The sequence below is a fragment of the Quercus robur genome, chromosome 5 (genome assembly GCF_932294415.1).
Source record: "Quercus robur chromosome 5, dhQueRobu3.1, whole genome shotgun sequence".
NCBI classification, from domain to species: Eukaryota; Viridiplantae; Streptophyta; class Magnoliopsida; order Fagales; family Fagaceae; genus Quercus; species Quercus robur.
The window spans coordinates 86,244,138-86,266,582 of record NC_065538.1 but is presented as its reverse complement, the minus strand read 5'-3'; the positions used below and the strand labels follow the sequence as shown (position 1 = coordinate 86,266,582).

The window sequence follows — 22,445 nt, the reverse complement described above, 5'->3', positions numbered from 1 at the left end:
GATATGGACCAAAATGGCCTGTTTGGATCAAAATGGACTGAATTGGATCGAAATAGATTGGAATAGATTGAAATGCTACACTGAAGTGGCGCAATATATAACTGTGTTGTAACAATAAATGCTACTTTTTAGCTTTAAGATATTAATTGATTCTTCCACTTTCCCTCACACTTGACTAAAAGAAAAGAAGATCTGAATGGTTGCCTTACATATCATAATCATTATAATATACTCCCAACTAAGATTTATCCATTTTGAAAATTTAAGATCATTAACATAATAATGCATTCACACTTATTAAATCTTAATTTCAACTTTTTTTTAGAGATAGTTTTTAAGTGTAAAATTTGAAGAATGTAGAAAACTCTTATTGGGATTGAGAATTTAGAAAGTAGTCCTCGAAAAATTAAGTTTATGGGTCTGGATTCAACTTTATTGTATTAATTTCTCAACTTATTTACTTTTTCTCCACATGGAACTTCAACTCACACACATGTTAATCCCTTCAACTCAACTCTAATGAACATGGAGATTCAACTCCAACACTGATTTAATACCAGTGGCTGCATAATGGGTCAAAACCTAACCCTACATTGGGTTTTCATTATAAGGTACAAATTATATAATAAAGATGTAACCATCAAAACCTTTCTACTATTGATGTAGTTCATTCGGAAGCAATTTACTCCTTCTGATACCCCTATAGAAAGAACTTCAAAATTTACATGACTTTTAACACCCTTCCGCCACCTCCCAAAAAAAAAGAAGAAAGAGAAGTATAACACCATATTCTATTATATTTCACCAAAATTTGATATTTGACAGCTACGGTAAAAATGGATCCTACATATGAAGAATCAAACTTATTTGATCAAACTATTCCAAAGTTCTTTGAGCGCCTCACATGCCTTTGGACATGGAACAGCCTGCAGTCTGTTGCTTCCATCAATAGGAGTTTCAGTTACTAAGCCCAGCCTCAACAATGTATTAATTGCCTTGTCAATTGGCATTTCAACCTGCAAAACTCAATTATCACAAAATGCATATAATCTTTCTTGGTTTTTGTTACTTGTCATGTTTATGGATCAAAGAATACATATAGTCAGCATTGCTGGATGGCCATAATGAACTCATTTTGTTACCTTTATTTTAAATGCATCATACATGAATCTCTCACATTTGTCCCCAACTCTTCGGCGACAAGTGACCTGCATTTAGCACATTTTCTGGGTGATCTACGTGACCGAAACAAAGCTGTAAAACACTGGCAGTAAATTCACCCTATGGACTTCAGAATAGGCATAGATTTTTGTTAAACCAAATAACCTAAAAATGTCAGAAATCAGAATGATGGTTTTTAATAAAAATATGGGTTTGGAGTCAACAACTTTTTTGTATGAGTTAGTATCATTTAAAAGTCTTATAGTTCAGACTACTAGCTTTAATTACAAACTGAAAAAAATTTACGAACATGTTGGCCATAACCATGTAGGATTTAAATGGAAAGCTTGCTTCTAGGTTTCCAGTACCAGTACAAAGACCTCAATCTGTTAAAAAAGATTTTTGCACTATTTAATTGATTTTTTTTTTAATCTTATTTTTCTGATCAAACAAGAAAAAAAACTATTTTAATTCCTGCCTAATATGCCTTCTCCCATAATTATCCTTGATATTTATGCATATAGAATAGGTAATGGAAAATGCTAATGTTACTATTGATTTACTACCAAAAAAAAAAAAAAAAAAAGGAATGATGTGACAATGAATATGATTGCTGCCACTTCAATTAAACAATAAATAAATGTCTAAATAACTTCTTTACTTGTAAGGTTACATATAAAGTAAAATTTGTAATATCTCTAACATCATTCATAGGTAATTTGTAACACTTTTTTAGGAATCATTCAACTAGGACCTTTTTTCTTGAGAAGTCATTAGGACTGGCACTCTTTACAATTTTAGTAAATGTAAACTGTTTAGTTTTAGTTTACTAGTTTTACATGATATATTTCCACTTTAAATATATTATTCATTACATATGTCATTTGAACACTTTGACCTCCAATAGTAACTTGAAACATATATAAATTGTTGAGCAACTAAATTATTCACCGTTGCCAATATGTTTTCCCTTTCATCTATGATCAAACTAAAATTTTTAAATAAATCTATTCTGCATTGTCATGAAATAATTGAAATATGAAACAACCAATTACCCTGCATAAACAATGAAATGTGTGCAAGTAGCCGCTACAAGAGTGGTGTATGCCATTAATGAAGCATATAGTCAAAGATGATTTTACTTTACTATGCACAAAAAAAAGTAGGTTTACAAACTCTGATAAAGCTTCCTGATCATATAGGATATAGTAGAAACATGAAATTGAGATAGGGAGGGAAAACCTGGCCATTCTCTGCTTTGAGCAGGATTGCATAGGCCAAAATGGCTTCCTTGTACTGCATATAATGCAAGGGGAAAAGAATAGTTATTCTTAAATGTTGCATAATCATCAATAGGTAAACTAGAAGCACAGAGGAGACAAACTTTGTTCATGTAGAGTGTAGAATGGAAAATGTTAAAAGGCTTAATCTCATTCTAACAAGGTGCAAAAACTTAAATTTAGAGAGAGTTTCTGAAGTCCAAAAAGGAAAGAATATACTAAAAAATTTTAAGTAATCTCAAAAGAACTTCTACATTGAAAAAGCCTTTTCATAGGGGCCATAGAACTTAACCAGAAATTTAGACATTCCTAAACAAAGGACACCATTTTGACTAAAAAAAGCCCTATAATACCAAAGAACAAGAAAATATTCCAAAAACCTAAAAATCTGGAAATTAAATTAAAAAATATAAAAAATTGACCCTCTAGTTTTGTCCTACATCAATATTTGTCCTATCTTCATCAAAATATTTTTCACATTAGTCATACTAAGGCAGGTACTTTGCTTGTGTTTGGTACTCTGTTAGACACTAATGCTTCTTTAAAATTAAATAACTAAATGTTACTCATCACGATTACAATTATGAGTTACTTTACTAGTCTTCTCAACTAGACCACATAAAGCCAGTCATATTTTTAACATTTTATAAAATCAACCATTCTGCATTGCCGTATAAAGGAAGGAATATCCCTTTACATGGCTAAATAGGACTAAGTATTTAGTTGGTATCAGTCACCACTAGCAAACTTTAAGTCAGCTAGATGCTGAAATGAAGGCCTGAGAAAATAGCAGGTGGCCTAGTAAGGCTTTAGAAAATGACAGTGTTGTAATAGATGGTAATCAAATAATTGCAATCTGAGATGATATGATAAACATCAGTGCTAAAAGACAACTGATTTAGAACCTTGCAATGTTATAACATACTCTAGCCCCAAAAATTTTTTAGCAAATAAATGCTGTACAAGTTTCAAAAATAAATTAATAAAACTAAAATACTTCTTACTTGCTGCTGTTCAGAAGCATCTAGAAGAAAGTGCACTGAGCCAAAGCCACTTGCTAAGGTTTTCTCATAAAGGGTCTTGTTGACCAATAACTGCAACAAAGGCTTCTTTTAGAACATTATTTATATAACTTAAATTGAAAAGATTTAGATCATAATCATCTTCAAGACAACATACGATGTATTGAATTGACTCACTTGATACCTATCCCATGTCTGCTTGTAACCCAGAGCTACGCGAGTCACATAAATTATAAGAGCACTTATAGCAACCACATCAAGAATTACTGCTGATCTGACATAAAATGTAAAAACAAAATTATACCAGAAATTTCTCAAAGAAAATTGAAAACAGAAGAAATTATTACATATAAACTAAAAGGAATCAACGGAATGACAATGGTACAAATTTTCATAAATAGATTTTCACTTCATTAAAGAACCAAACTAGTCAATAAAAAAGGATATAACATAGGAGAATGGAAACAATATCATTATTTAGGAACCCTGCTCTACAGAAAATATTGTTGGGAAAAAAAAATTAAATATATCCCAGTGTTCTTTTGCTAATAATCCTCCTTGCACTTTTGCCAGGGTCACTATAGACGAGGTCCAGTTATGAGATAAGCATTGTGTGTAGACTTCTCTCGAATATAATGTTTCAGTACTCTGGGAAAACAATATTGTCTTCTAAATCCCTTAGAAGTAATGATTAGAAAAAGCAAAGGAAACCAAGTGCATGTGTAAATAACAATAAAGAAAAGATCAGATAACTGCAATAAGTTCAATTCAAAGCACATGTTAGAGGTGAATGATCACAGCATGATATATGTGATCAATATGATCACTTTTAATGTTTTAAAGTAATTAAAATATATATATATATATATATATATAAGAATCAATTGTTAAAGAAGATGACCATTGGTGAGAGACAAATGTTAAAAGCAGTGTCTAGCAAGTAATCCTTATGCCTAAGCTTGTTAGCCTCTTATGACAATTGATACCTTAAGAATTGATAAGTATTCCATGAGAAGTTAATATAAGAATCAATTAGACTTTCTATCTGCAATATACTATTTGCTGCCATGTTAGTAAAATTCCAAGTGCAATTTCACAATATCTAAGAAATACATACGGAGAAGATGAGATGTTTTCAAATTTGTAGTTTATGAAGAATGCCAAAAGTCCCACAATTGTGGCAGCATCCAAGCGTACCTACAAGTTCACAATTCCTGGACATGAGGCTAGAGATTGGAAACATACTTTTGTTCAATAGAATTATCTCATTACTATTTTATAAAAACATTATCAAAATTTGCATTACAGGTATGACTAATTGATGTGCATGGCTTAACCGGGTATGTATTAACCAGGTAGATTCTTTGGTCCAACACCCACTACCCACTATTATTATATCCTATATAGTATGTTGAACACCTTTTTTGAAATATAAAAACACTTCAATGAATATGATCAACTCAGATGCATCTTACAGCAAATCTTAGCCATAGTTCTTGGCTAAGGTAGTGAAGGAGTAGGGTGGCGTAGATGTACTAGTTCTTACCATCAAATTTTACATAGCTTTGTCAGCCTTATTTTCCATTTGTTTTCAGGCCGTTCAGGCTTCTCAGCGCTCAGCAGAGCACTCATTGCTTAACAGTTTATTCTATATTGATAATAATTTATACATATAAACATAGATTAAAACAAAACCCATTCTAGCAAATTTTGATGATACTAGTTACTTAATTGATATATATATATATATATATATATATATATATATGGCCTTCCAATAGATAGCTATCATCATGTCAAGGATTCAAAGGAAAATGTTACAAGCACTGCATGCAGCTTCAAAAATTTTTTACACATATTTTTCGTGGAATTTAATTATAAAAACTTCTAAACATGTAATGAAGACTCGTCCATCCATTCATACCGTGTCTATGATACGGAAAGATAGCTTTTTGTGGGGGAAGATGACCTACAAACAAATTTGACAACAATGTGAAAATTCACAGGCAAACATTTTGAAATTACAAAAGAAATAACTATGAAAAATGGTAAAAAAGCACAGGAAATCACATGAGACGAGCCTAAAATATTGGAAATTTGATAGACATTGCAGTCTCAGAAGTATTTACTGGTAAATCCGGAATAGGAATCCTTTCAAAGATCTTTAACTGCAATGGTGGAACCTCAGCTTTATTTTCAGCATCATTATTGCCATCTTCCTCAGTATAAAGTAAAATCAATTCTTGGAATGCTGGCTCCTAGAAAAGGCACCAGCTATTAGCACATAAATTGCTAATTCATATTGGCAATCCCTAGAAGAAGGGATCATAATTTGAGTAAAAGTACATACATGGCAAAGCAAATGTTAATATTGGACTAAAATGACATGAGAAGGAAAAATTGTGGTGAGACCTCAATCATTGCTGTCCCTAAAATTAGGAATAAGGACTAACCTGCAAATTTTAACTGTATCTATATAAATGATAGATAGTAAGTGTAAAGTCTAAGTGATAGAAATAAAAAGATGGAGACATATAAGTTCATAATTAAAAAAAGGCAGATATAGTTATGAGTATAGTGACAATGGAAACCCTAAGCAGCACTATAATACTTGGATTGGATCACTCTTCAATGAGAAGAATAAAGTGATTTCTTTAGAACTCTACCGTTCATCTGTGATTACTTAGCTCACGCAACTCTGAAATAATTTATTTGTTATATAATGTATTTGTTTGGATAGGACTTATATGGCGTTTGCGTTTTGCTCCTTTCTTTTCTTTTTTTTTTTTTTTTCCCCATGCATTTCAAAGACAAAATTTAGCTGAAACAGCTACTATTTATGCACTGTGCATGAACAGTAGCCAAAATTTTTTACTTTTCAGCACATTAGTGGGTCCCGTGAACAGAACTGTTCATGGGACCCACAAACTTCACTTTTCAACAACTTTTTCATTAAAAATGGGTTCCACGGCATTATTTACACATTTAAAAATTATTTTACTATAGTGTTTTTAGTTTTCAATTTCAGCAAAATAAGTTCTATCCAAACGGACCCAATATAATAAATAAAATAAGAAGAAGCATACTTTATTTTTGGAACTACTTAAAGTTACCCAATATCAATAATAATGCTTTCTAAATTTTGTATTTACCACTTTTTCTTATGTGAATGGGTCTTGTCTTGTGCTTAAAACTGTTTTCCTCTTTTCCTTTATCTTACAAATTCCACCTTATAATTTTCATTCTTTTTAGAACAATCACCATCCCATCCATTGTCCTTTATTCTGAATCCTTATTTCTCTCTCAAAGACATTTTAATATTTTGAAGCATTCTGTCTTTCTTTTCATTTTTATTTTAGTATATACAGAAGATTGATTACCAAAAATGGGCAAAAGGTATAGTCTTGATCTCTTAAGTGGATTATCCATGACAAACAACATTAGAGACAACATTTTCGATAGAACTAGAACAGGAGAGATATGGGGAATACCTGGAGAATTGACTGAGAGAGAAGAATAGAAATAGAAGTTTTAAAAATCTTCCAAAGATCATTTCCACAGTATTTCCTTGTAGCAGGTCTCCATATATCATTAAGTGATATCCTTGATAAGAAAATGGGCCTGGGTGAACAATTCTTTTGTTACTTGGTCTTTCAAAGGTTGCTTTTCACTTAAATAGCATCTGATTAAAAAGAAACTTCAGAAAACAAAATGCTAACATGACATGAATATGCAATTACAAAAGAGCTTCAGATCCCAACTAATTTTTGGTCCAACAAAATTCTTAACTTTCTAGCTCTCTGTCTTTGCATGGAAATGCCAACTTTTGAAGTGCACTCATATCTGTACTATTAGTTCAGCAAAAATAAGTATTGACAGTTTAATTTTCTTAAATCAATCCAAAAATGAAATTCTAGAAACTACAAAATAATTTTATTCTCTGAACTCTGAGAGAATCCTAGACCCTACCCCACCAATGGTAGCGTGAGCAAGGAGTTAAATACGGAACCTCCTTAAGAGATAGGCACTCTAACAGAAATAGAACTTCCATTTGTTTTTTTTTTGGTCTGTAAATGCAGCAATTTACATGAAAATATCTTTATCTAGTGAAAGAAACCAAGTTTAATTAAGGCATAAGACTCTAATTTTAAACTGCAACACTTATGTTAATTCTTTGTTTATTTTAAGGAACCCAATATTTGGATAGGTTATTCTCCTTAACAGGATGAAAAGCAGCAAATGAGAGGCCAAAATGATTTCAAATAATTAAAAATAAAATAAAAAATAGACCACTACAGCCACATTATGAGGAGAAAGGGATTTAACTGGTGCCAACCTCTTGTAAAGTTCAGGAGCATTACTGTCACTATCAAGCTCATGCGGTGTTTCAGGTGTGGGTGGAATTAGTCCACTCCATGAAAGCAGTTTCCTCAAGAGCCTTCCACGAGGACCAACTGGTGACAAAATCCCTTCATAACGACTTACCGCCCTCTGCGCTGCCAGCCAAATAGGAAGGTCTGTATCTGATAATTGATCCACTCCTAGCAGATCATCAGAAGCATGTTGATTATTGAGAAATAATTGCTGAAAAACCGAGAGCTCTTTAAGCCAAAGCTTTGTTCTCTTTGTCCACTCTTGAACTTCTTCTGTCTGACTAGCAGTTCTCAAAGCCTGTTCTACAGCAGAAGAGATAACATCCATCAAAACTAATATGGACAATGATTGAAAAGAACACAAAATGAATGTTTTTAAGAAACTAAAAATTTTAATTGCATCAAAGCAGAAATTAATATCAATTGGAAAGAACCTACAGTTCCTTTTCAATGTAAAAGACCTTAGGAAGATCATTCTGAGTCATCAGAATTAGTTTCAGACATTTAGTGCTTATCATACCAAACTCGTTTGAAACTACTAACAAGCCATGCGGTTCATTATGCAGTCACATTTATCAGATGCAATTAACATTTGAATTATACGGTTTTCCAAGTCAGGTCAATATAAAATTATGACAGGTGCTGTAATCATGCAAAGACATATAATTACCTTACATAAGCAACCAAAGTAATATGGTTTCATGCAGCGACCTAAAAGAGTTTTGCCCAATCTATGGAAATTCTACGGATAGGTCAATAGAAAATTATGACAGACAGTATAAACATGCAAAGCCATATAATATAATTAGCTAAGATAAGTAACCAAAGTACTATGGCTTCAAGTAGAGACATAAAAAGTGCCTGCCAAATCTATGGAAATTCTACTGATAAACATTCAACCAAGTTATAAAAAAGGTCAGTATTCATCCCTGAAAAAGTTCTATATGTGAATAGAAGAGTTAAAAGGAGAAAAAGATTGAAATAGGTAGCACTGGGAAGTTTCACGGACCAGGGAAGCAGAAAACAGTGACAGCATTTTAAAAGCTCATTCCTTGTTAACAACCAAATTGCACATATGTATCCATATGAGTATGTTGGTACATGTAAATGTGTATAAATGCCAGTTTCTAATTTTATCTTTTCATGCCAGATAAATGCCAAATTAATGTATTATCTATGAGATTTACATATTCAAGAACCATCAAAAAGTTTAACCATGAGACTGCCTCATAATGGAGGAAACTAAAGTTAAAAAGAAAGAAAAAAAGAGTTACCTCATTTATCCAGGTTCCAAGTTTCCCTAACGGTTTTGATATAATGAAAAAAATTCCTCGCAGAAGTTTGGATTGTATGTAATCCAGTTTTTCAACAATTAGGAGGCCCTTCTGCCTCTCAGTTGCATAACCCCGCCTGCAAGGAAAATTGATGACATGTTAGATTTTGTAGAATTCTAGCAACGGTAAGTCCAGCGCACAAAAGTGAAGTGATTGGATTCTAGCAATAGTACCCAAATCTAGCCAATTTCATCAGCTAAAAATGGATTTGTTAGGTAGCTCAGATACCACAAGGTATTTACCATAAGGAAGTACCCTGGGCATTTCTCAGTATAGTTCTAGTTAAAATGTTGGTCATCAACTCAGGACTTAATGCAATCATTATAATATGTATTATGTCTTAGTGTTTCCTGGATTTAATTATTAGATTGCAATTATGAACTATATACTCTTATGGTATATAATTCATAAAATAACAGCTTTACCATATTTCATGATTTGGCTTGTTCACATTTCTTGTATAATGAAGACAAAAGCACCATATTCAAGAAAATATAACATCACCTGAATATTATTGCTTTGGACTCAGACGCTCTCTTCCAATCAACATATATTGGCAAAGTAAGGAGATAATCTGTGTTAAGTGCAGATGTCAACATCAAATCCCTAGCTGATAATTCTTCAAACTGAGCATTATGAAGAAGTTGCATAAAAGCACGCTGGAAACGAGTAGCAACAGCAACTCTGTGAACAAATTTGCACTATAAGTTCAATATACCTAAGGGATGAAGCTGAACAACAAGTAAAATATCATATATGTTTACCTTAATATAAAAAAACAATACATCATACAACCATCTAACATCTAGGAAGCCTTCATATATTCTCACAAAAAAGTTTCAACAAAATAAACATACTATGAATAAACAAAAATCAAATCAGACTTATTGTAAATATCACTTTCCACATAGAATTATTGTTGTAATCTCTTTAAAATGATTCATTCACTTTCCTGGAACGACAAAAACTCTTATACAAATAATATATCAATTTGAAATATTTTCTTCCTCCTTATGTTGATAAATCTGCTGATGCACGTGCGCTCGCATGCACACACACACACACACATTCTATAGGTTGCCATATATCTTGCAGGCCTTCCCTTCTTTATTGACATGCAGTATCAATGTTCTTATTCAAGCTAACAAGTTATTTCTTGGATCTTTCATGTAGATTTGAACATTTTACACTCAAATTACCTGTAGGCCATGTTGCATCATTTTAAAATTTAAGAGTTGAGACACTGAGGATATCTGCCACATAAAAGGTTTTCAAAGCCCTCACGGCCCCTTACCCTGGCCTTTATTGCTTTAAAATTATCTCCTTTATTTGGCCATTACCATAAAATAAATAAATAAATAAAGACTCCAGCTTATGCAGCAACTGCAAATTAGTACCCAATTCATAAAAGAACTTATTTCAAGTCAACTAGAAAATGGTCTAATGTCTTCAAGACAATTTGTGACAAACCTGGACCCACTATCAGAATATTTCTTGACAGATTTGTCTGAAGAGCCCAAGAAATTTCTCAAGTCCAGACTGTGGATGAAAGAAATAGCCTTATCAATTTTGATCTCTTCCTCCTTATATCCCTCCATGCTCCCAATTCCATTAATGCCATCCCCAGTAGACTCTGTCTCCTCCTCATCAGCAACTTCTGTGTCGGAAGTAGCTGAACCATCATTAATTGTTTCTTCTTTTTCTATGGAACGAGAATAGGAATAATCAGTGCGCATTTCTTCTAAAATGCTTTTGTGTTCAGCATGAAGAATGGTGTCCAAGCACCTGCAGTTACATAAAAATATGAAAAATTTTGCATTTATATAGACACAAAATGACCACAAAATTTATGTTCAAGCAGAAAGACGCTTCTAATTTGATTGTTGGCCAAGTATTTGAACTCCTGGATATACATGGTGAAAGGAAATCTACATAAATAAGAAAGCACAACTGGTGTTTGGAGAGGCTCTGCATATTGTGAAAATGTACAGAATGTATGGAATCTGGTGAAAAGAACACCCTCACACTGATTGGTAGGGTACCGAGGATGAGAGAGCATGGAGTCCCGAAAATAAAGAAAACTTTTCAGTTAAATGTTTTGAGCAAGCTATGGAGGAAAACATGGGGGAGAATCTTTGGCATAAATTGGCATGGAGCAAGATCAGGATAACAATGTATAGTTTCATATATGGATAGGAAAAGCAGCTGCTGCATTGCCATACAAGTGGGAGCAGGGAATAAAAATTTGAATGGCTCATAATCACTGGAAGCTTGGTGATGTGATCTACCGTGTGCAGAAAGTGGAATTTTTGAGGAGAAATCTTCAGAGCAACTACTTAATATGTAATAATTAGGAGAAATAAAAGGGTCTTTACAAACACTGGAAGACTGGGAATTCGGCCTATTCACAGGCCTTAATCCATTTAGCTAAGAGCAAAGCTTAGTTCATCAGAGTTGGTTCAAAACAACCCTGGCAATGGGGCTTTCACCAATAAGCGGGATTTTTAAAGCTGATTCTAAGCAAAAGGTTGAGATTGTTTCTAGACACGGAAGAGCCACCTAAAAGGGGTTAGAAACTTCAGAAAAATGATCTCCCCACTAGAATAAGAGTGAGTGAGGAGGCATTCTCAAAATTTTAATTAGAGAAAACTGAAACAAGCAAAAGAGATAAAGGTATCAGGACTCTTATGAAAGCAATGAACTCCAGCATGAGAAAGAATCGTTTTGTAAAAGAAATAAGACAATAAACGGGTTTTATTGATATTTTAAGCATTAGTCAAGTAGTTAGTTGTTGCTTCTCCTGGCTATGAGTGTCAAGGTATCAGGCAGTTTGTTGTGCTTAATTGTCATGAACAGAGGCTTCTTATATCTCATGCACAGTGCTCTAGATAGTTCAGATGATCTTCTCCCTATACAGTCCTTTTCTGTCTAATTTTTTAGAATAATAATTAAATGATAAATCTCAGCCTTTCCTAATAGCTTAACTTTTGGGATAAGTTGTATTTTATCATGGTATCAAAGCCGCTAATCTTGAGTTTGAACTCTGTCTCCATTCTATCTCCCATTTAAAAAGTTGGGAGAGTGTTAGAATACTGTTTAAATAATTAAATTTATTATTTTTTAATAGTTTAAAATTTTGAGATAATCGGTAATTTATCGCATTTCTCAACTCCACCAATCAAGAATAAAAAACAAAAAGATACACAATATCTTCTGCTAAGCAAAAACACAGATAATCTATTCATTCTAAATAGCTCTCTTATATTGTTTTGTGTGAATCCTTGTTTACATCCATACATACGTGCATATTCTGTCAGTTAGAAAAGGGCTGTATTTGAAATTGCAGAAAAGTTCTATTCAATTCATGTTCTTTTATCTTTGATTGACCAAATATGCACCACAATCAGCTACACAAAGCAGAAATCTCTCTTAAACACACATACACTCACAAACCCTGTACAATACTATTAAAGAAAAGGAAAAAAAAATTTGGGGGCTTACGATGAGAGAAGAAGAAACTGTTGGGTATCACCATCACCATCATCTTGCTGAGACTGAAACATCTTCAAAACAATAGAGTCTAACAACTCAGCCTTTGAAACCGGGATGTACTTCTGCCTCGGCACTTTTATTCTCGAAATAGAAACTCCTTCTTCTTCTTCCTCCTCCTCTTGTTGTTGTTGTTGTTGTTTTTCTTCTTCTGGGTCATCTTGTTTTGGTACAAAGTCCCTCTTTTTCTTCTTCTTCTTCTTTGTTGGTGTCATTTCGATAACATCGTCAGTTCTGGACTCCATGGGTGGCTCTGTGGACATTTCTTGAAACCCAGTGAGAGAGGAACATCGAATTCTGATAGAACTAGAGTGAGGCTTCGTTAATGAACGGTGTGAGACTGAGACAGCGCAGAGGCTAGTGAGAACTTGCAGAGAAACTGACATCAGAACCAACCACCAAACCCAGTTGAGAATTCAAGAAGAAGAAGAAGAAGAAGGAAATCTTTCTGAGAATGGTGGGGGTGGCAAAGCTGTGGCTACAAGTTTTTGAGAACTAAGAAGCATGGTTAATTAACGGCTAAAGAGTATAACGTTGTTAAGTGGAATTTCTTTTTCGGATAAGGAATATTTTGTGTCTATGGGTGGGGGGAAAATTGGCTATAGCAAACCTTTCTACCAATCAAATTTATTTTTATTTTTATTTTCTCTCTCTCATCTTTGGCTTGTATGGTTAAGTAGTATTAAAGTACAGTTTGGCATCAAAAAAAAAAAAAAAAAAAAAGAGTACAGTTTGGCAGCCTGAACATTATAAATTTCTAGAAATATATGAACTTCTGGTTCTAATCCAATTTATAAGTTTATTGCTGTGTTTGTTAGAATAGTTATTCAATTTTGTCATTGTGTGTAAAATTATGGGGAAAATATTGTTTATAAATTTGTCATTACACATTCCGTACACACTTATTTTAATATCATGTTTTTAATCGTGTTTTGAAAGCACAATTTTAGTTAAAATTGAAAAATGGTGAAATAGTATAATTTTAACTAAAATTATGTTTCAAAAATATGATTTCACGCCAATTCAAAATCAAGATTTCACAATATAAAGTAGTCTTTTGATATGATAGGAGTCTTGGAGGTACATAAACTGATAAAGAAGTGCATTCTTTTTTTTCTTTTTCTTTTTATTCTTTAGGTTTTCTTATCTTTAAATTACCATGTCATAACGCATTAAACAATAAAAAAATCAATAAAGTGGACTTATAGATATAATTTTACAAACTCAACTAGGTTATGTATACTAGCCTCATCACAAGCTCTTCGCGCGTGCGATGAGGCTTTTTTTTTTAGCAAAAAAAAAAAAAAAAAAAACATGTTTTTATTTTATATATATATAATTTTTATTTTGAGAATCTAATTTATAAGTGGATAAAGCAATTTGAAAATCAAGGCAGACACGTACGGCAAGCTCCACCTTCAGAGGAGTATAAATTGAACTTTAATTTGATGCTGCTGTTTTCTCAGACTTGCAATGTTCGGGATTTGGAGCAATTATTAGGAACACAAATGGTGAGGTTATGGTGGGAATGTCACCTAAGGGTCCTTATGTGCATAGCAGCGAAGAGGCCAAGGCTATGGCATGTCGAAAAGCTATCGAATTCTCCAAGGAAGCAGGATTCTCTAGGCTGATCATTAAAGGAGATAGCTTGAATGTCATTAGAGCCCTGTCAGATTTTGCAGAGAATAGATCCTTGCTTGGCCTTATCTATGATGACATCAAATGCAACCTTAGAGGAATGCAGGTTCTGTCCTTCAGTTAGGTGAAAAGATGTGGAAATATGGTGGCTCACTCATTAGCGAAACTAGGGCTGTCCAGCGACCCGTGTAATCCGACCCGCCCAACCGTATCCACCCGATCCGAAGGCCCACGGGTGAATCCGAGTGCATATACGGGTCGGATACGGTTGTTGTTTTAAGAGGAACCGAATAATCGGTTCGGGTTTCGGGTTACACATTAAAAAATCCGAATAACCCGACCCGACCGAATATTTGATAAAATAAAATAATAAATTACTGTTACCACTCAATTTCAGTCAGGCAGTCAGCTACAAGTCACGTCGTCTGGGACTCTGGGTAGTGGAGTTTGGAGTGGGTAACGTGCTGAAGGCTTCTGGGCACAATTTCCCAATTTTAAATCCAACCATTTAAATTTTTTTTTTTTTTTTTAATTAAGAAAGAGCTGTTGATCAACGGTTATAAATATTAATGTGCAATCTACTCTACAGGCTACAGCAGTACAGCTTCTACACAACAATGACAGCACAGTAAGTCAGAGATTTCAAAATCAACGGTTAAAATTAAATTAATATCAAAATCTAATGGTCACAATTAAAGATGAAGTGATCAACGGCCTGATATAATCTCATATCCCAACACTCTCTCTCACTATTCAGAGTTCAATCTTCACCCTTCACCGAATCAAGATCTACTGATCAAGTGATCAAAGGGCCTCAATCTCTCTTCATTCTTCACCTAATCACTCTCTCACCATATTCACGGGCACGGCTTCAGACCTCACTACCTCAGTTACTCTCTCTCTCTCTAATCGCAATCTCATACAGATCCTCTCACTCTCAAAGACTCAAAGTAACGTTCTCTGCATCTCTCTCTTTCTCTATCTCAGATTCTCAATCTCAAATCCTCAAAACCTGGAATCACTTCACCAAATCCCCTAGTCTCACACGAATGCTCTCTGCCTCTCACTCTCTAATCTCTACAGTCCCTTCAGGCCTTCACCAATTTCATACGAAATCTCAAGACTCAAATCTTCATCAGTCTTCAATCTCCACCCTTTAAAAGCTTGCATCTTCGGTCTTCTCACCAATGAACAAACCACACTCTCAAACTCTCAGTTCTCACTTAGCCTCTCTCTACTCCAAGGTCCAAACCCTAGCTTCTCACTACAAGTTCTTCACACCTAGCCGCCGCCGCCGCCACCACCACCAGCCATTCCTCTCCCTGCCGCCGATTATATGGGTTGAACCTAGGGTATGTGTTCTCCTTTTCTCATCTCTCTTTTTTTCAGTTCTCATTGATTATATATGTTATGAAAATCTACTGTTAAAATCAAATAAACCCTAAGTTTTATAATTTGAAACCCTAACTAGGAATAGTGGAAACCTTAACCATTTACTTTTGTTCTTTGTTCAGTAACTTAAGTTGTTTGATTAATTTTGTTCCTATTTAAATTTTATTCAGGAATTGAAAGTTGTACATGTGGGGTTTTCAGTGTCTTCAAACTTGAAATTAACACCCACGGTTTTTTAAGGTATGATTTTTGTTTCCCTTTGTTTTTTGTGTTCAAAGTTGGGATTTTGTTCTTTTTTTGTTAGAGACGTAGAGTTGATGCATGTAACTTAAGCTGCTGTGGATGTGTTCAATGTTTCAGCTTTTATTATTTAGTAAAATTTATACTATTAAAAATCAAATAAACTCCCAAGTTTTTTGTTCTTTGATTATTTGTTTGATTAATTCTGTTCCTATTTTAATTTTACTCAGGAATTGAAAGTTATCCAAGTGGGGTTTTCAGTCTTCAAATTCATAACTCCAACACCCCTAGTTTCTTTAAGGTATGATTTTTGTTTCCCTTTGTGTTTTGTGTTAAAAGTTGGGATTTTGTTCTTTTTTTTTTTTTTTTTTTTTTGTTAGAGTTTTATGTAGAATGCTGTTATCTAGATTCAAGTATCAAAGATTTTCCTTTTTGGTTTGTTTGATTATTATTATTAATTGTTAGTTTGCTAATTTCTATGTTTGATTTTTTAGGTCATGGATTCCTCCACTAATGCTCCCTTTGTTTCTACACAAGCGGATGGTGCTACTGCCACCCAAGCGGATGGTGCTGCTGCCACCCAAGCAGATGGTGCTACTGCCATTGCCACCCAAGAGGCTGCTGCTGCAACCCAAGCTGAAGCTACTGATGGTGAGTTGCCCCTAGTTCCACCTAGTGTAGTGAGTAAGACTGGTACTGGTAGTGGTAGGAAAAAGTCTTTAGCTTGGAATCATTTTGAAAAAGTAAAGGTAGATGAGTGTGTCACTATGGCTGTATGTAATTATTGTAAAAAATCATATCTGGTTGATAGTAAGAGTTGTGGTACTAGTAATTTATTAGCTCATGTGACAATCTGTCCTAAGAACCCTAATAGAGAAGATAAAGGGCAGAAAACCTTGGCTTTTGAACCCAAAAATGATGGAGATGAAGGGTTCAAACTTGTGTCAACAACTTTTTCTGTTGAGGCTTCTAGAAAGGCACTAGCTGAAATGATAATAATTCATGAGTTGCCTTTTAGGTGTGTTGAGGGTTATGGGTTTAAGAAATATGTAACTACGTTACAACCTAAGCTTCGTGTAAAAGATATTCCATCTCGACAAACTGTGGCTAGAGATGTAATTGGAATTTATAATAGTGAGAGAGAGAAGCTAAGGAAATCCTTGAAGGGTTGTAGGGTGTGTCTTACTACGGACACATGGACTTCTCTACAAAATTTGAATTATATGTGTTTCACATGTCACTTTATTGATGATACTTGGAAGTTGTATAAAAGAATTTTAAATTTTTGTCAAGTTGAAGATCATAAGGGAGAGACTATAGGTAGAAAGATTGAGATGTCTTTGCGTGAGTGGGGTATTGATGGCATATTCACTTTGACAGTGGATAATGCTAGTTCCAATTTAACCACAGTTAAATTTTTACAAAGGGTAACAAAAGATTGGAATGGGACAGTTTTAGAAAATGAGTTAATGCACATGAGGTGTTGTGCCCATATCCTAAATCTAATTGTTGGGGAGGGTTTGAAAGAAATTGATGCATCTGTTGCTAGGGTGCGTGAAGCTGTGAGGTATGTGAAATCCTCGCCTAATAGAAATCAAACCTTTAGGAATTTTATGGAGAGGTTAGGTACGGAGTCCAAGAGTCTTCTTTGTTTAGATGTACCTACTAGGTGGAACTCAACTTACCTTATGTTAGAAACTGCTGAAAAATTCGAGAAAGTATTCCTTAGGATGGACTTTGAAGATGATGGTTATTTGTCATATTTTAGGAGCAAGGAAGATAGTGGTGGTTTGGGATCTCCTTGTATGAGTGATTTCCAAAATTGTAGGGCATTTGTGACTTTCTTGAGGCTTTTTTACAATGCAACAAAGAAGTTTTCTGGCTCTTTGTATGTGACCTCAAATGCCTTTTTTGATGAAATCTTTGTTATTCAGGAGAGTATTTCTCATTTAGTTAAATCCCAAAACACCCTCTTGAAAAACACAGCCACAAACATGCAAACTAAATTTGAGAAGTACTGGGGGGAAGGTGATAAGATTAATCCTCTTTTGTATGTGGCTGTTGTTCTTGATCCACGAAAAAAATTGAGGTTTTTGAAGTTCTCTTTTTCTGAAATATATGGGATTGAAGTGGGGAGTGTGATGGTTGATAAGGTGAAAGCTCTTTTGATGAAGTTGTATACTTTTTTCTGTTCTATTAATTCCCCAAATGTGGAAGAACCAAGTGGGGGTGAGAGGACACCAATGGTGGTAGGTGATGCAAGTGATCCATATGTGATGGTTCACTCTAGGTATGAGCTTTTCTTAGAAGCTGAGCAATCTATAGGTTGTAGTAATGAGGTTGACAAGTATTTAGCTGAAAATTGTGATTGTAGAAGGGATGGGAATTTTGAGGTGTTGGGGTGGTGGAAGGACAATTCTAGTAGGTACCCAATGTTGTCCAAAGTGGCTAAGGATGTGCTGGCTGTACCAGTTTCGACTGTTGCATCTGAGTCAGCATTCAGCACCGGAGGCTGCATTGTTGATCCATTTCGAAGTTCTCTCTCTCCTCTCATGGTTCAAAACCTTGTATGTGCACAAAATTGGCTTCAAGCCACGGTACCAATTTCTCATCGCCAATCAAGGGATGAGGTTGAGGCATTGGAGGAGGAATTTCATGATTTAGGTAATATGTTTAAATTCTAGAACCTATAGTCTATGTCTCATGTTCAAACAAAATTTAATATGTTTTATTTATTTCCTTTTCTTTTCTAGTTTTAAATCAACAGTCATCATCAAGTGCATCAGCAAGTACCAGCTCCAAATTGGGTTCTAGCTTAGGCAAATGACCCATAATTAGTGTTGAAGATTGATAACTGAGTTGGTATGTAGCCTTTGGCCTCTTACTGTTATAAGCTTGCTGGCTTGCTGCCCTTTATATTTGGTCTTGTATTTGATAGTAATGTATTATTTGTTAAATATTTTTTTGTCTTTTGTAGGCGGAATCACTTATTTTGTGAAGGAGGCAGAACCTTTTGGGAACATTTTGGAAGCTTTTTTGTAAATTGCTTTACTAACAATACTAGTCTTAATGCTTATAGGAAAGAAATCCTAGGAATCATATAGGTTTTCTTTTCTATTAGTTATAAGCTTGAGAATTTGTCATTTAATGTTTGGGAAAAGCTATTTTGTTTTTGGAAATACCTGTGGTATTTTATAATTTGTAATTAATTATATTGCTGGGAACATTGTATAGCCAGCAAGGTTGCTGCCTTATGATTTACTACCTTGTGGAAACATTGATTTTACTGCCTTATAATTAATCACTTGTTGTGTGGTTGTTGGAATGGAAATACACGTTTTGTGTATTGTTTTGCTATTTTGTCCAGGTTATTTGTTGCGGTGATTTTTGGGTAGTCAATGTGGCTGTTTAACAAGTCACAGGTGGTGAAAATAGGATTTTGTGTTACATGTGTGGAGGCTGTTTAGTCAATTTGTAGTCAATGTGGCTGTTTAATTTGTAGTCAATGTGGCTATTTAGTTTTTGTGGTCCATGTGTGGAGGCTGAACTGATGTTGTAAAAATAGGTTTATTTTGTGTTGTTGTGGAGTATTTTGTCCAAGATATTTAATACTTTAACAGGTGGTAGAAATTGGCTTATTTTGTGACCTTTGGTGAGGTTATTTTTCCAGGAAGATTTTGTTTTGAAGGCCCAATATATTTAGAAGTGATGTTGCTTAATTTTAGTTTAGTTAAAAGCCCCATTTTTTAAAAAAAAATTAGGGAAAACGGAGGCCCAATCTGTTTTATATGGAAAGTTCAAAAATTGTGACACCCAAATAATTTTTAAAACTGCCAACTCCTTAATTTGGGCTAAAAGTGGGCTAAAAGGGCTGATAAAATTTTACCTACAAAAATTTCATATAAGTTCAAAAATTGGGCCCATATTAATGGCCCAACCCGCCTAACCGACAGCTCCGACCCGTCCATCCGGTGACCCGAAGTATCGGATCCGACCCGACTATTCGGTCGGATACGGGTCTAAAATTCATTCACCCGATTCAAACGGGTCGAGTTCGGTTTAGGCCCAAACCCGAACCGACCCGACCCGTGGACAGGCCTAAGCGAAACATGCTAGGAGTTTACTTGATGATATGTATTGGGTTGAAGATACACCACCGCCTACGGTGGATGCTTTGTACCATGACTCTTTACATATCAATGAATGATTAAATTCTTCGCCTTCAAAAAAAAGAAAAAAAAGGGGAATGATGGGATTCCTTTACTTGTAACCGCTTGTTGTGATAATAGTGGAATTTCGGAAATGGTGACCTTAAAATCACTCGGTGGGGTTTTTGCCGTGTTGGTTTTTCCCATTTGTAAACAAATCACTGTGTCAAATTTATTTTCCGCTGCATACTTAGTTTATTGGTGATTTGTTTGTGCTACCACGCGTTTGCATGTTAATTAACTTAATCAATTCACTTGGCTAAATTAATTGGTTAATTTATCACAAGGGTTCAATTCGTTTTTGGCTTATCAGGTTGAAACAAGATAAGAAAAGGGGAGAATTGGTGATTTTTCATAGCACCATGAACAATACCATTCTACCAGTGCCAAGCCAACAAAGAAGAAAAATAGGAAACACTTTAGGCACACATGCCTCCTATAACCGAATACTCAATATTTTGATAGCAAAATCTGAGTTGTTTTTGTATTCACACACAGACTCTCATACTCTTCCTTAATATACTAAAAGTAAGACTCCAACTTTGACTGAAAATGGCAAACTTAAACTCATAAAAAATAAGCTTGGCCAGCACCATTATTGGCTTCTTCCTTGTATGAGTCGTGCATGTCAAAATTGGTATCACATTCACATATTATTGTAGTAATAATTAATAATAATCATTAATCCTTTCTAGTTCTATATGTCATGTTGTTTTTGTAGTCATGAATTGACGCATATTAATCAAGTTTGTGTTAATGTAGATCAGTCACGGGTATAGTTGTCATATATTTTAAAACATAAAATAATTAATTGTGAAGATGTTTATCACATTTCACATTACATTGGATCACATGCTTAGAATACATGATTTTCTATTGTAATTATATCTTGTCATATAGTGAATCCTCAATAATTGCTAACAATTTATTTGCCATCATGTCAGATATGCAGGCACTGGATAGAGTGGATACTGGACTCGACGATGATACCCAGTTGAGTGGGTAGGCGGATCATTGGTCAATTCCGCTTTGGAGGCACGCCGACGACGAGGTATGTGGTTGTATTATTAATACATAGTCGTTTTATAATTACCTCGTGTGCACTACCTAACACAATGCTCATCCGTGTGCAGGAGGTGCCTGGCGTCGTAAAGGTTCGACGTCGCAAATGTGTACTGCCATGGGGTGGGCTAGACCCACGTATCACACAGTAAACAGATGCAGCAGGTTTCACCAAGTTATTCAAGGTTCTTGATATGGAGGTCGACCACACCTTAATCATGGCCTTGGTCAAGCGGTGGTGTTCGGAGATGCACACGTTCCACTTACCCCATGGAGAAATGGGTATCACTTTGCAAGATATAGAGGTGATGTTAGGGATTCCGATGGATAGGTTGCCTGTCACTGGGAAGACAGACATGAACTGGTGTCTGTTGCGCCGAGAGTTGTTGGGCCATCAACCTCCGCCCTCGATACCCAACATGTCTATCCTTGTTGGGGTGAGGATAAGATACAAGTGGTTTGATGCACGGTTTGCCGCTCCCTCAGCTGCAGATGCCGGTGATGAAGTAGTGCAACGACATGCCCACTACCACCTACTTGTTTGGATAGGGGCCCTGTTGTTCATGGACAAGTCGGCAAATCGGGTCTCACTCATGCCTCTACAGTTCCTCAACCCAATCAGCAATGTGAAACAGTATAGCTAGGGTAGTGCAGCATTGGCCTGGCTAGAATCGACAATTTCCCGCACAAATTCTTCGAAGATTTTATGCAATAAGACTCTTTTAACCTTTATTGTCTTTAAAATTACACATGGTGGTGCATTATTCTCTACGTTTTGTTCTCAATTTCAAACTTCATTGTCTATGTAGATTATGATGAAATTGGGTGTTTGGCTTTGAAATGCTTAATGGGTTAGGTAGTATGAATGTTGTTTGCCTGTTTAATACTTTGTAGTTGCAAAAAGTACATTAGATTTTGTTGAAAACTAAAAATCTAGGGCTGATAATGCATGCTTGGCAATTTGGGGATTTCATGATTGTGGGTGCAAATGTCAGAACTGGTTAATGGGCCCTTGTGTATGCATTTTGTCGACAGGTTTTATACATCTCATTGAAAAATGTCATGGTCTCTAATGAAATACAAAAGTTGGAGGATTAGAATGTGGGTTTGCATGCGAAATTGGGGATTTTCATGAACGTGGGTGTTTTGTTCTATACGGGTCATTGGAAACTTAATTGTTGATAGG

At 34.8% G+C, this 22,445-nt stretch overlaps 3 protein-coding genes across 4 annotated transcripts; 2 read left to right on the top strand and 1 right to left on the bottom strand.

Moving 5' to 3' along the window:
• Positions 1 to 634: 634 nt before the first annotated feature.
• Positions 635 to 13,278, bottom strand: LOC126727552 (uncharacterized). Of its 2 annotated transcripts, XM_050433267.1 has the most exons (14): positions 12,672 to 13,277; positions 10,641 to 10,955; positions 9,675 to 9,854; positions 9,111 to 9,246; positions 7,800 to 8,134; positions 6,955 to 7,084; positions 5,593 to 5,721; positions 5,388 to 5,432; positions 4,581 to 4,660; positions 3,641 to 3,737; positions 3,446 to 3,535; positions 2,404 to 2,457; positions 1,143 to 1,208; positions 635 to 1,016 (listed from the first exon to the last, which is right to left on the bottom strand). In XM_050433267.1, the coding sequence occupies exons 1-14, from the start codon at positions 13,103 to 13,105 to the stop codon at positions 864 to 866; spliced, it is 2,244 nt and encodes a 747-aa protein (XP_050289224.1). In that variant the 5' UTR covers positions 13,106 to 13,277; the 3' UTR covers positions 635 to 863. The 2 variants fall into 2 exon arrangements, 1 of the variants encoding a protein (XP_050289224.1); XR_007656272.1 differs by lacking the exons at positions 635 to 1,016; positions 1,143 to 1,208; positions 2,404 to 2,457 and having other exon boundaries at positions 3,641 to 3,732; positions 12,672 to 13,278.
• Positions 13,279 to 14,238: 960 nt separating this feature from the next.
• Positions 14,239 to 21,203, top strand: LOC126728895 (zinc finger BED domain-containing protein RICESLEEPER 2-like). The gene is made up of 5 exons (XM_050434649.1): positions 14,239 to 14,476; positions 16,220 to 16,290; positions 16,484 to 18,653; positions 18,967 to 19,027; positions 21,098 to 21,203. Exons 1-5 carry the CDS (start codon positions 14,239 to 14,241, stop codon positions 21,201 to 21,203), a joined length of 2,646 nt encoding a protein of 881 aa, XP_050290606.1.
• Positions 21,204 to 21,477: 274 nt separating this feature from the next.
• Positions 21,478 to 21,903, top strand: LOC126728894 (serine/threonine-protein phosphatase 7 long form homolog). Its single transcript, XM_050434647.1, has one exon. It carries the CDS (start codon positions 21,478 to 21,480, stop codon positions 21,901 to 21,903), a length of 426 nt encoding a protein of 141 aa, XP_050290604.1.
• The last annotated feature ends 542 nt before the right edge of the window (positions 21,904 to 22,445 follow it).

Coding starts and splice junctions, on each gene's coding strand:
- LOC126727552 (XM_050433267.1), bottom strand. CDS start 13,105: ATGTCAGTTTCTCTGCAAGTTCTCACTAGCCTCTGCGCTGTCTCAGTC. Junction 1,209..2,403: donor TCAAAGCAGAGAATGGCCAG/GTTTTCCCTCCC, acceptor TGCTAAATGCAG/GTCACTTGTCGCCGAAGAGT. Junction 1,017..1,142: donor ATGATGCATTTAAAATAAAG/GTAACAAAATGA, acceptor TGAGTTTTGCAG/GTTGAAATGCCAATTGACAA.
- LOC126728895 (XM_050434649.1), top strand. CDS start 14,239: ATGGTGGGAATGTCACCTAAGGGTCCTTATGTGCATAGCAGCGAAGAG. Junction 14,477..16,219: donor AATGCAGGTTCTGTCCTTCA/GTTAGGTGAAAA, acceptor AATTTTACTCAG/GAATTGAAAGTTATCCAAGT. Junction 18,654..18,966: donor GGAGGAATTTCATGATTTAG/GTAATATGTTTA, acceptor TGTCTTTTGTAG/GCGGAATCACTTATTTTGTG.
- LOC126728894 (XM_050434647.1), top strand. CDS start 21,478: ATGGCCTTGGTCAAGCGGTGGTGTTCGGAGATGCACACGTTCCACTTA.